Source organism: Tupaia chinensis, unplaced genomic scaffold, assembly GCF_000334495.1.
Source record: "Tupaia chinensis unplaced genomic scaffold, TupChi_1.0 Scaffold000140_1, whole genome shotgun sequence".
Taxonomy (NCBI): domain Eukaryota; kingdom Metazoa; phylum Chordata; class Mammalia; order Scandentia; family Tupaiidae; genus Tupaia; species Tupaia belangeri.
Window position 1 is genome coordinate 9,597,731 of NW_006159610.1, and position 13,273 is coordinate 9,611,003.

The window sequence follows — 13,273 nt, forward strand, 5'->3', positions numbered from 1 at the left end:
GCAGGAACTGCCTCCTACCACCTTCTTCATGTGCTTGCTCACTACTGACCCCTGCTGCCTACTGGCTCCTGACACCCTCATTTCCACACAATGTCAAAGTCCACTCACTTTCAGGTAGATTGGGACGTTGTTTTTGAGGCATGAAGGTGACTGGTGTCACATAGTTCCAATTCTTCATCCTTCTCTGAAACTGAAAGTTGCTCTTTTACAGTCGGAAGAACTCCCTGGGACTCATTGTTGCTTTGGACTATAAGAGAGAAGGGAAGGGGCAGCTGTACTGGGATGACGGTGTATCGAGAGGTGGGTGTCCCTACATGCGGTCACTGTGGTTCTCGGTGACAGTGAGTCATCACAGGCCACCCAATATGGCACTAACTAACCCTACTGACACTCTTAATTTATTTTTGTAGCTCAGAATCAATCGGTTAAAATGTATTCTGAGCTTTCTGTCAGTCAAGCATGATACATCAAAATAGACTTTAAATGTATAACTTATATTATTACTGACTGTACCAAAGCTACCGACGTTATTGCATTGAATGTAATGACTCCCTTCCCTAGATAACATTGATACTAGGCAATGTTAATCGCTTTGAAAAGTACTGCCCTAGTTACTATTGAAAGATGAGTATCTAGTACATGTAATATGTTTTTCTATTCTAAGGTTTCCTTGTAAGTACCTCATATAAGTTTATGGTCTGTAATGCTATAAAAATCATGTCCTGTACAGAGCTAGCATTTATTGGCTATTGGTTATTGCCTGGTGGCAGGAGCTGTAAAGATGAATAAGACATAAATGTTGCCCTGCAGGAACTCCTGTCCAGCAGGATAAATACGACACGCACGTTCCTAGCTATAGTATAAGGCAGAGTGTGTCCAATGCCAGCACAGTGATGCCCCCGGGGCCATAGGGGTTCAGAGGAAGTGGTCCAGGAAACCTCTGCAGAGGTTTGATGAAAATGTGCGTACTCAGATGAGCAGAGCTAGACAGCAGAGGTATTCTGGATGAAGAAGAGCATGCTCCCACTGGCCCTGTTTCGGACTAATGAGTGACCTCTATTTTTCTCTTTCAGCTGCTGTAACAAATTATATTTTGTATAATTTCTCTGTTACTTCTGTAAGTACTATTTTTGAACACAAAATAGTATATTTCTTGCAATAATTGCTTTTTGAGTTTTTGGCTTCCTGTAGATGCTTGTTCATGTGGAGCAGGGCAGGCTGACAATATGATGGTCTCAAAAAGGATTCTAGTTACCATGAATTTGCTGAGTTTGTGTCATATATACAAACCTACAGAACATCAATATTGTACAGAAATTTGTTTCTTGGAAAAATAATTCTTGCTTTTGAGTTTTATGTGCTGGGTTTTGGCTTTCAAGATATGTCCTTATTGGGGTGTGCAAGTCAGTATAGGGGGTGGGTGGAAGTGATCAGTGTGAAGGGCCTTTTTGAGTGTTTTTGCTATAGGGCGTGTGCGCTCGCTAGAAAGACAGAGAGAGACAGAGAGACAGGAAGCGAGAAATCACCCCCCGGGGGGATGGCCACGCCACAATCCCTTCTCCTCCATTCTCCTCTTGGGATCTTGGGCATATATTCACCTGTGCCCGGCATGAGTTTAAGCCACCGGGTCTGGAACTTGAACCATGGTTGACTACATGGGAGTCCAGCGACATAGCCATTACACTGACTGCTGGTCCCTGAAGTGCCTTTTTGAGGTTCTTCCCAAACAGCTTTCCTTTCCAGGGTCTAAATCTTGGCCTTTGGCACAGGCATCAAGTGGCGGCTTGGAGAGGTTGGATGTTGCTTCTTCATCTCTATTTCCCAAGCAGTCTAAGAGACAGAGAGGCAGGAAGGCTGAGGATGGGAACATTATCCTTTGGCTTTCTTAGGGTCTGCTTAGGTACCAACAGAGAATTCTTTCGTGGGGATCTCTCTGCTCCTTTTTTTTCTTTTTAATTTACATGCATTTTGTAAATTAAACGTTTTGAGATAAAGATCTCTATGCAGTTGTAAAAAATAATAGAGATGCCCATGCTCATTACCCAGTTTTCCTTAAAACTGATATATGTGATGAAATGTGAATGTGTGTTTATATTTCGTGAGCCAGGAGCCTGTCTGTATTCTTGTATCTTTTTGCTTGCTTTTTTAAAGTGCCCATCTTGTCTGCTTGAAAATTCTATGTGTCAGGGGCGTATTTTCTAAATTAGAAAAGAACCAAAGAACCAAGAGCAAACACAATCTGTTACTGAAAGATACAACGCTGTTAAGAGTCTGAGTTAGTGAATTCCCTGGGGACGATCACCTGGCAACGTGTAGAATCACAGAGAACATGGGAGTACCTTAGACCTCAGAAGAAGAAATGTTGGATGGCTTGTATGGGCTGTACCTGGTCTTTAAACTGACATTTTTTTTCCAGAACCGTCTACAGGCAAAGGTTATATATTGTAATTACATGGACCCTGACAACCTGACGTTTACAGATATCAGAATCCTGGGAATGGACAAGCAGCCGGCTAATTTTACTGTCATAGTTAATGGTAGTGTTACCTCCGACGTGCTGAATGTCACCTACAGTGCTTCAACAAAGGTGGGGGATAGTTCTGCACATCCTGCAGGGGCCTTTCTAAAAGCCTCGGCCAGAGGTTCTAGCCATTGGACTGCCCTTGCTCTTTGGACTTTGGGCAGTTACAGAAATAGCTAGCTTGCTGGGAGACCCACCACTTCGCAACAAGGATGCAGGAGAAACACGTGCATGCCAAATACCAGCGCTCGGCTTCGTCTGCCGTAGACCCCTGAAGACAATAGTGAGAACTAGGCCCGAGAAGATGATTCTTCACTGGGCAGGCTGATTCCAGATAGCGAAATATGCTGGGCTATGTCTGGGGGTTATTTGCACAGTTGTCCTCTTATTGAATACAAAGACCCTCTTTGAGACAGTCAATAATTTCCCTTAGTTTTTTAAAGTTATTTTTATACCGTCACAAAAAATGAAAATGGAATAAAACAAAAGGGGTGACAGTTTTACTGTTATTGAATGGTTCCCTTACCTTACTACTTGAATATTTTGAGTGCTGTGAAATTATGATTTTTTTTGTGGGAGAGATTTTTGGTATAGGGTGTGTGCATTCACTAGAAAGACAGAGAGAGACAAAGAGACAGAAAGCAAGAAATTACTCCCCATGAGGAATGGCCATGCCACAATCCATTCTCCATTCTCCTCTCTGGATCTTGGGCACGCATGTACACACGCCCGACATGAGTTTAAGCCACCAGGTCCAGGACTTGAACCGCAGTAGACTACATGGGAGCCCAGCGACATAGCCATTATGCCAATTGCTGATCCCAAAATTATTATTTCTTAGGGCATCCCTCTGTCATTTCAACTATACAAGTAACATAGGATAAGAGTGGTTTCTAGAGTTCAACGGAATGGGGCTCCAATCCGAACTCTGCTGCCACCTTGCTGTGAGATTTTGGTCAAGGTATTAAACCTCTGTACTTCTGTTTTTTTTTTCTGTTAAATGGAGATAGCCATAGTATTCATAGCATGAGGCCGATGTATCGGGTTAACAGAGAGAATGCTTACACAGTGTTCATCACAGTGCTTGGCCCACATGCATATTCAATAAAGTTTAGCTATTGTTACATTACTATCATTTTACATCAATAAACATCACACCCAGAGGACAATAGCAGCCTGGTCTGTATTCTGTATACTTGTTTTTTTTTTTTTCTTTTTCTTTTTTTCAGAGTTTAGGACTTTTTTTTTATTTGTCCTAAAGTCATCTAAGCAAAAATCATGATAAAACATTCTGCTTTCCTTTACAATTGCCCAACGCAACAACAAACGAACAAACAAACAAAACCAAAAAAGACCCAAAACTATTTGTAGGAAAAAAATGGTTTTGTACATGAGATGAAACAATATAAATTCAAAACTTACAGATAAGGGTTAGCTCTATTGCTCATCTCTTTAAAAAGTTTATATGATATCCAGTCAAAACCAACAAGAGTATCTCCCTTGAAACGTTATTTCTGTACTTGTTAACAAGGTGGAAGCTCTTACACCCTGTGACTCCATGAGGTGAGAAAGGTCAGAAGAAGTGGACTTCCAAATATCTCCTGGCAAAGTGATTTTAGAGGAAGGCTAGGGCTTTATCCAGGTGTTCCTACCTTACCTGGTTTGTCATGTGGTCTCCTTTCTCTCTCCCAGGTGGTGACCATTACTAACCTCCAGGGATTGGCCCTGGGACAAGAATTCTCCCTTGAGTGGAGTCTTCCAGTCAGTGACTTAGAGAAGTTCAACTGCTACCCTGAGGGTCCTACGGCCTCTGAGGAGAGTTGCAGGCAGCGTGGGTGCCTTTGGGAGGTAAGGACTAGGAGCAGGCCATCCTATTGATCAATAAGCTATAAAAACTATGCCACAAATAAGGAGGAATTTAGAAAACACTTTTTGAATGTTGATGATGACCTAAACAATGATACTGGACCAACATTCATTTTGTCACCTGTGCACGATAGGGAATCGGTATTTCCCACGATAGCCCGAATGAGTAGAAATGTGATACTCCAATCTCATAATTTAAAACCTATTTTAAACATAATAACACATGAGACTAGCAGTTGGCATAATGGCTATGTAGCTGGACTCCCATGTAGTCGACCGTGGTTCAAGTCCCGGACCCAGTGGCTTAAACTTACACTGGTTGCATGTGCATGTGTGCCCAAGATCCCAAGAGGAGAATGGAGGAGAAGAGATTGTGGTGTGGCCATCCCCCTAGGGGGTGATTTATCACCTTCTGTCTTTCTGGTGAATGCATGTGCCCTATAGCAAAAGCCTCTCAAAAAAAAATAATAATAACACACAAGAGGTATGCAATGTGCACTGAGTTCTTTATTTTTGGTAAGAGAATTTTGCTATAGGGCACATGCTCTCGCTGGACAGAGAGACAGAAGGTGAGAAATCACCCTCAGGGGGATGGCCATGCAGCATTCCCTTCTCCTCCATTCTCCTCTCAGGATTTTGGGCACACACGCACACACATCCAGCATGAGTTTCAAATCGCCAGGTCCAGGATTTGAACCACAGTCAACTATGTGGGAGTCCAGCGACATAACCACTACACCACTTGCTGGTCCCAGTGCACTGAGTATTCTAAGTGTTCTTTTTTCAAGTCCAAGTATTAAGGGTAAAGTAAGGCTGTTCCTTTCCACCTGAACAACAGAGAGAGTGAAACCTAGAAAAAAAATCTGACTCCCTCTTCTTACACCATGGGCAGTAAGGATGCTGGGAGCAGAGCCTGCCTGAGGTTTCGTGTTCAGATCAGGCTTCTTGCCGATCTGTCCCTATTCACTGTGTGTGTGTGTGTGTGTGTGTGTGAGAGAGAGAGAGAGAGAGAGAGAGAGAGAGAGAGAGAAATGGGTGTACAGTTTGCTAGGACTGCAGTAACAAAGTACCACACACTGGGTACTCTGTGGTGCAAAGTATATAACTTTATTCCCTCACAGCTCTGGAGTCTACACGCCTGAGGTAAAGGTCTTTCAAGGTTGGTTCCTTCTGGGGCAGTACAGGGACATCTGTTCCATGCCTCTCCCCTAACTTCCAGTGGTTTGTGGGCCTTGTTTGGCATTTCTTAGCTTGCATAGGTGCCTCACCCTGATCTCTGCCTTCACGTTCACATGGCTTCCCTGTGTGAGTATCTGTCTCTATCCAAATTTCCCCTCATAATGACACCAGCCATATTGTACTGCGGCCCATCTTAAGAACCTCATCTTGATTGTCTGCCAACCCCTAGAAAAGATGAGGACTTAGTATCTTTCTGAGGGCATGATTCACCCATGATGATGGGCATGGTGTAAGAGACCGAGGCTGTTTAACCAGCTTCTTCAGCCTCAGAGTGTGGTGTTAGACGCTAACCAAGGATTCCTCCTGTTGTTCCAGCCCACGACTGCTCCAGGCGTGCCCGCCTGCTACTATGACACCATTCCTAATTACGCTGCCAGTAACATTCAGTACCTGTCCACGGGCATCACCACACACCTTGCCCTCCTGACGCCCCCTGAGTCTGAGCGGGCAGCGGCGGCACCACCACCTCCACCACCATCAGGTCGTGAGCTGCCTCTGCCTGGCCGACCTGCAACCACCGCCTCTGATCCTCTCTCTGCAAAGATTGGCTCCCTGGAAGTGAGCGTCATCTACCACACAGAATCCATGCTGCAGGTCAAGGTAACTCCTGTGGCAGGCTTTTGTTCTCTTCATGGAGTTCTTAATCCACAGCTCTATATGGATGGACGTCATCAAAACAGCTGGTTGTCCCAGTCTCTAATCTGTAATCCATCAGGATGATGTATTTCCTATAATGAGGAGTACTCTAGGTCCTAAACAACCTAAAATATCATTGTTTAGCCTGAGGAAATGAGCCTGCTCTGTGGTAAACTCATACAGGAAGCATGACCTTCCAACAGTAGAGTGATTCGTCTAGTGATGGTTCTCATACTTTGGCATGCTTCAGACTCACCTGCAGAGTTTTAAAACCCAGAGTGCTGGGAACCAGCAGTTAGCGTAATGGCTATGTCGCTGGACTCCCACGTAGTCGACCGCGGTTCGTGTCCTGGACCCGGTGGCTTAAAACTCACACCAGGCACGTGTGCGTGCATGCCCAAGATCCCGAGAGGAGAATGGAGGAGAAGGGATTGCGGCGTGACCATCCCCCCTGGGGGGTGATTTCTCGCTTTCTGTCTCTATGTCTCTCTCTGTCTGTCTGGCGAGCGCACGCACCCTACAGTGAAAATCTCTCCAAAAATCTGTATACAAGCTAAAATCAACATTAGATAATCAGGTTCATAAAGGAAAACAACAACAGATGGCATAGTGGTTACGTCCTTGGGCTCCCACATGGCCGACTGTGGTTTGAGTCCTGGATTCGGTGGCCTGAAACTTACGCTGGGTGTAGGTACATGCATGCTCAAGATCTCAGGGATTGTGGCATGACCATCCTCCCTGGAGTCAGGGAGTGATTTCTTGCTTTCTGTCTCTCTGTTGCTCTCTGTCTTCTTGGTGAGCACAGGCACCCTATAGCACCTAAGGACCATATGTGGGCTAACAAGATCACAAGGGAGGACAGCAGGTAGCATGGTAGTTAAGGCACTGGACTCCACATGGCTGACTGAGATTTGAGTTCTGGACCCAGTGGGCTGAAAATTGCACCAGGCACATGTGTGTGCATGCTCAACATCCCAAGAAGAGAATGAGGAAGAAGGGACTACAGTGTGGACATCCCCTTGGGGGGTGATTTCTCGCTTTCCTTCTCTCTCTCTCTCTCTCTCTCTCCATAGAGAGCACATGCACTCTATGGGAAAAAATTTAAAAAAACATCACAAGGAAAAGCATGATCACTCAAAATGGTGCTACCTTCTGACCTCACATAACATGCATGTGTCTATGTGGTTGGGACGTCTGATGCTGCCCAGTGGTTCGAACTGGCCACAAAAGCGTGGAAACTGAATTATATAAATTTGCATCAGGTTTTTAGGTTTGAAACTCAGAAAGTTTATTTCTCTCTTCTTTCCAGATCTATGATCCCACTAATAAAAGGTATGAGGTCCCAGTGCCTCTGAATATACCTCCCTCACCAGTTGACTCCCCTGAAAACTGCCTGTACGATGTCAGGATTCTGAACAATCCTTTTGGAATCCAGGTTCGACGCAAAAACCCCAACACTGTGATGTAAGCACTGTTTATTTGGTTCTAAATGAAGTGGTTCTAGGTCCAGATACAGCGGTTCTAATGAATATGGGTGAAATATTAATCTCAGAGACTCTGTATGTTTGTTAAATAGTGTATCTATTTCCTCCCACTTCATTTGGGAACTTTATTTCCTACTGGTCATTAACTCAAGAAAAATTAAGCAATCAAAGTTTAAAAACTAATTAAGTGTTGCTTGTTTTCATAGAAAGAAAAAATATATGTTCTATTTGTTGTTCTTGTTAAGTAGAAAACTAATAATTGTAACAGATGACTTCATAGATAAATCAGAACTATATTATGCCTCATTAAGAAATAATAACTGGGGCCAGACAGCAGTAAAACACCAGGCTTTGTGATGTAACCCCATATGGGAAGGTCCCTGGTTCAAGTCTGGAACTTGCCCTGAGTATCCTAGGCACATGCTTCCCCATGGTCTTGGGCTGGGTTGGAGCATGGCAGTGGGAGCCTGTTGAGGGGTGCTAGCTCTCTCTTGGAATAAATAAGTTAAAAAGAGAGAGAAATAATAACTGAAGAGGTGGGAGAGGAGCAAAGGATAAAAAGAGAGAAATGGCTTCTTATAAACTTTGCTTCTATGGCCACCATAGACTTAAAACCTTTTCATGATGTTAGCATGAAAGAAATGGTCATCTCTCATCCCCTGTCCTACTGCTGAATGAAGTGAAGGGAAGGACTGGATTTTGCCTGGGGTGAGATTTCTCATCCCCGCAGAAGCTGTCACCTGAATGTGAACATGTGTACCTATCTGTATTTGGCTTTTGCTCTCTTCGACCGTATATCTTATTTTCTTTCTGTTGCCATCCTTGGTAAGAAGTTCTTTAGCTAAGCCAGAGAAGTTGTTCTGAATATTTCACTTTTTCCTGTCAGAAAGTTGCTTAGATCACATTCATTTATTCATATATTCGTTAAGACTGATATGCCAGGCATTGAGAATTAGAAATAAAGAGATGAAGGCCCTCAATGAGCCCATGACCAAAAAGAAGTTCTCAGTCTTGCAAACCACATAAAAAAAATGTAAACGTAGAACCTCAATAGTGAGTCATGACCATGGTTATGATCTGGGTCATTTCAATCTTTGAACCTGGATCCAGATGTGCAATAATTCAGGAGAATTTCCTGACATTACTTCAGATGTATCTGTGTCTGCTCTGGGCTGATCTGTAGCTCAGCATGGAGGTCTGCCTTGTGTTGCAGTTGGGACTCTCAGCTCCCCGGCTTCATCTTCAGCGACATGTTCCTCTCCATTTCTACCCACCTTCCCTCGCAGTACATCTATGGCTTTGGGGAAAGTGAGCACACAGCTTTCAGAAGAAACATGAGCTGGAACACATGGGGAATGTTTGCTCGTGATGAGCCCCCAGCGGTAAGGACAGAGGGATATTAGCAGTTGGTTTCTCCTTAGCTGAATGTATTTGAAACCTTATGCTCCTATGAGGTGTCTATTCCTCAGCTTCACTTCATATTGATAAATTCTGATCTCAAATAAAATGGGCCACTTGCCACGTCCATTAGTCCCTAAAATATATATATATATATGTAAATAATAACTGAAGAGGTGGGAGAGGAGCAAAGGATAAAAAGAGAGAAATGGCTTCTTATAAACTTTGCTTCTATGGCCACCATAGACTTAAAACCTTTTCATGATGTTAGCATGAAAGAAATGGTCATCTCTCATCCCCTGTCCTACTGCTGAATGAAGTGAAGGGAAGGACTGGATTTTGCCTGGGGTGAGATTTCTCATCCCCGCAGAAGCTGTCACCTGAATGTGAACATGTGTACCTATCTGTATTTGGCTTTTGCTCTCTTCGACCGTATATCTTATTTTCTTTCTGTTGCCATCCTTGGTAAGAAGTTCTTTAGCTAAGCCAGAGAAGTTGTTCTGAATATTTCACTTTTTCCTGTCAGAAAGTTGCTTAGATCACATTCATTTATTCATATATTCGTTAAGACTGATATGCCAGGCATTGAGAATTAGAAATAAAGAGATGAAGGCCCTCAATGAGCCCATGACCAAAAAGAAGTTCTCAGTCTTGCAAACCACATAAAAAAAATGTAAACGTAGAACCTCAATAGTGAGTCATGACCATGGTTATGATCTGGGTCATTTCAATCTTTGAACCTGGATCCAGATGTGCAATAATTCAGGAGAATTTCCTGACATTACTTCAGATGTATCTGTGTCTGCTCTGGGCTGATCTGTAGCTCAGCATGGAGGTCTGCCTTGTGTTGCAGTTGGGACTCTCAGCTCCCCGGCTTCATCTTCAGCGACATGTTCCTCTCCATTTCTACCCACCTTCCCTCGCAGTACATCTATGGCTTTGGGGAAAGTGAGCACACAGCTTTCAGAAGAAACATGAGCTGGAACACATGGGGAATGTTTGCTCGTGATGAGCCCCCAGCGGTAAGGACAGAGGGATATTAGCAGTTGGTTTCTCCTTAGCTGAATGTATTTGAAACCTTATGCTCCTATGAGGTGTCTATTCCTCAGCTTCACTTCATATTGATAAATTCTGATCTCAAATAAAATGGGCCACTTGCCACGTCCATTAGTCCCTAAAATATATATATATATATGTATATATGTGTGTGTATATCTATATATATATATAATATATAGTTGACTATGAATTTTATTTATTTCACAAACTTTTATTGAATCAAATTCTGCATATCAATTAGGCACATTGCTAATTGCTTAGCTACAAATTTATTAAGACATTAGCTTTTTGGGGCTTGCAGGTGGCATGGTGGCTTGGGCACTGGACTCCCACATGGCCGACCGTGATTCATGTTCCAGACCTGGTGGCTTGCTTTCTCACTTTCTCTCTCTCTCTTTCTGGTGAGTGTACATGCTCTGTAACAGATTAAAAATAATGATAATAATAAAAAAAAGACATAACGACTTATAGGCTCATGAGAGACACAGGTACAGAAATAATGACAACACAGGATAATCAGTCCTCTAATAGAATTATGTAATGATAAACGAGACAGACACAGAGGGAAGGAGAGCATGGGTGTTTCCTTGGGGTGGAAGGAAAGGGCACATAAGGCTTCATAAAGAAAGAGACACTGAGCTGATCATTTAAGGTGAAGTATGAATTTGCTGTTGGAAGTATGCTGTAAGAATAATTTCTTGGATCTTTTGTATTACCCCATGACTCTCCCAGTACAAGAAGAACTCCTATGGTGTCCACCCCTACTATATGGCACTGGAGGACGATGGTAGTGCCCACGGAGTGCTCCTGCTCAACAGCAATGCCATGGGTAAGACGGAGGCACATCCCTGTGTAACACCATGGACAGCGGTGATCACTGTGCTGGGATATGAGATATCAGTAAAAATAGAGATATTCAGGGGCACAAGAAATGGGACAAATAAACTGACCTTCTGTTCATTCATTCATTTTTAAAACATTAAACAACAAATAATTTCCTCAGAGCTCTAGACTAGGTATTAGGTGTAAAATTTTGACTAAACATGGTCTCTACTCTTTTTGTTTTGTTTTTAATTGTCAGATGGTACATGTGCTTGCCAAAGAGAGAGAGAGAAAGAGAGAGAGGGAGCAAAGCCCCCTATGGGATATGGCCATGCTGCCATCCTTTTTCCTTCATTTCCCCTTCTGATCAGTATTTTGGGAATGTCAGCACAGAAACACCCCAGAGTGTTTTTCAAGCCACCAGGGCTGGGATTCAGACTGTGGTCAGCCATATGGGATCCAGTTCTCAATGCGCAGTCCTTAAGCACTGCACTATGGGACAGTCTCTACTCTTATGTTACCTTGTATTACTATGACACTTTGATCCTTTTCAGAGGGATGTAAATTGTTGACATATCTAAAAATCCATCTCTGATTCCACTGAATGAGAAAAGCCTTGTAGAAGGGGAAGGCATTCAATAAAGAGAATGAAAATAGCAAACGTTAGGGTAGATGCTCTATCTGGATGATTCATAGCTCCAAGACTGCTTCTCATCTATTTTATATTTTTAATTTTTACAGATGTGACATTCCAGCCTACACCTGCTCTGACATATCGCATCACAGGAGGGATTTTGGACTTTTATATGGTTTTAGGGCCAACCCCTGAACTTGTAACTCAGCAATACACTGAGGTTGGAAGCTATCAAATATTTATTGAGTGTTACTACATTATTAGTATTGAGATAAGCCAGGTGTACTTATGACCTTGTTTGTCCCCACTAGATGTATCTTTCTTGAAAATCAGGTTTTAGTGTTATAGAAGTATAAAGACATACCCATGTGTCTCTTGATTACTAAATTGCCTGTTTAAGAATATTTAATTAGTAATAAACAAGTTCTCTAGAGTGAAAACTCTAGAATATAGAGAAACTTAAATTGCAATATTTCTGTATCACTCTACATTCTATTAGTTGTTCCACATTTATCTGACTTCCTTATTTTTCTTGAGTGAGGCCTCTTAGATCAGACAGTATTCAGTAAAGATGCTGTCTCTAAGTACAAGCCAACCAACTCTTCCTTGCTAAGAAGTCTAACTGCATTTATTTTTGTTTTTACTCTAGTTGATTGGTCGTCCAGTGATGCCTCCATACTGGGCCTTGGGATTCCAGTTGAGTCGCTATGGATACCAGGATGCTACTGAAATCTCCGATTTGTACGATGAGATGGTGGCAGCACAGATTCCCTATGTATGTAACTTAGCCTGCGGTTTCACTAGTTCTGAGCATTCTTGGCTAATTGTATGTTGAAAACAGCTTCATAGAAATTACTACTGAGATTACTTCAGTATAAACAAATGCAGCTGCAGAGCTATTCCTATGTGAAATACATTGTTCATTAAACTCATTTCCTGTTACACTTTAATCAAGGTTCAAAATCTAGAGTGCATATGTCCTTCAGCAGTTAGTGGTGTGATTTGAGGAAGCTGGCACTCACTGTCCCTTGTCAGGAATATCCTGCAGTGGCCATGGCTGTGTGTAGGCCACAACTCTAGGGGTTTAAAGAGAGAATTCTGGAGAGATGAGAGTAAAATGATGATATGCAAGAAAGCAGTTAAAATAAAGCCTTCACTTTCTCTGAAACATACATACACACATACCATATCCTATAATGACAACCTAGTTACTCAGAAAAGTTCCAAGAAATGTCAACGGCAAAATTCTACAGATAGCATGCTCTTTTTCTTCTCATAATGAATTAATAATGATCATTAATTTTCTTTTTCTGCTTCCAATTTACCTCCTGAGATTTTGGAGGACTAGATTGACAGGTGAGAATAAGATAAAATGCTGTGATGTTTTTGTCAAAGATAATTTGACTCATATATCCAAGGCTTTAAATATATATACATATATACTATTTATACTACATAGTTATTAAATATAAATGAGAAAAATTATAAAATAAAAATGTCCATTGATAATTTTTTTTTTTTGGAGAGGTTTTTTTTTTTTTGGTTATAGGGCACGTGCACTCCCCAGAAACACAGAGAGAGAGACAGAAAGTGAGAAATCACCCCCCCCCAGGG

General features: G+C 42.3%; 1 protein-coding gene across 1 annotated transcript in view; it reads left to right on the top strand.

Moving 5' to 3' along the window:
• LOC102480355 (putative maltase-glucoamylase 2) overlaps positions 1 to 13,273 on the top strand; it is a 121,027-nt gene that overhangs the window by 52,219 nt on the left and 55,535 nt on the right. The window contains exons 22-31 of the mRNA XM_014586457.1: positions 212 to 300; positions 1,074 to 1,117; positions 2,417 to 2,587; positions 4,214 to 4,369; positions 5,942 to 6,226; positions 7,572 to 7,726; positions 8,960 to 9,128; positions 10,936 to 11,032; positions 11,767 to 11,879; positions 12,309 to 12,434. Of these exons, the coding sequence (XP_014441943.1) occupies positions 212 to 300; positions 1,074 to 1,117; positions 2,417 to 2,587; positions 4,214 to 4,369; positions 5,942 to 6,226; positions 7,572 to 7,726; positions 8,960 to 9,128; positions 10,936 to 11,032; positions 11,767 to 11,879; positions 12,309 to 12,434 (1,405 nt within the window). The remainder of the gene's footprint in view (positions 1 to 211; positions 301 to 1,073; positions 1,118 to 2,416; positions 2,588 to 4,213; positions 4,370 to 5,941; positions 6,227 to 7,571; positions 7,727 to 8,959; positions 9,129 to 10,935; positions 11,033 to 11,766; positions 11,880 to 12,308; positions 12,435 to 13,273) is intronic.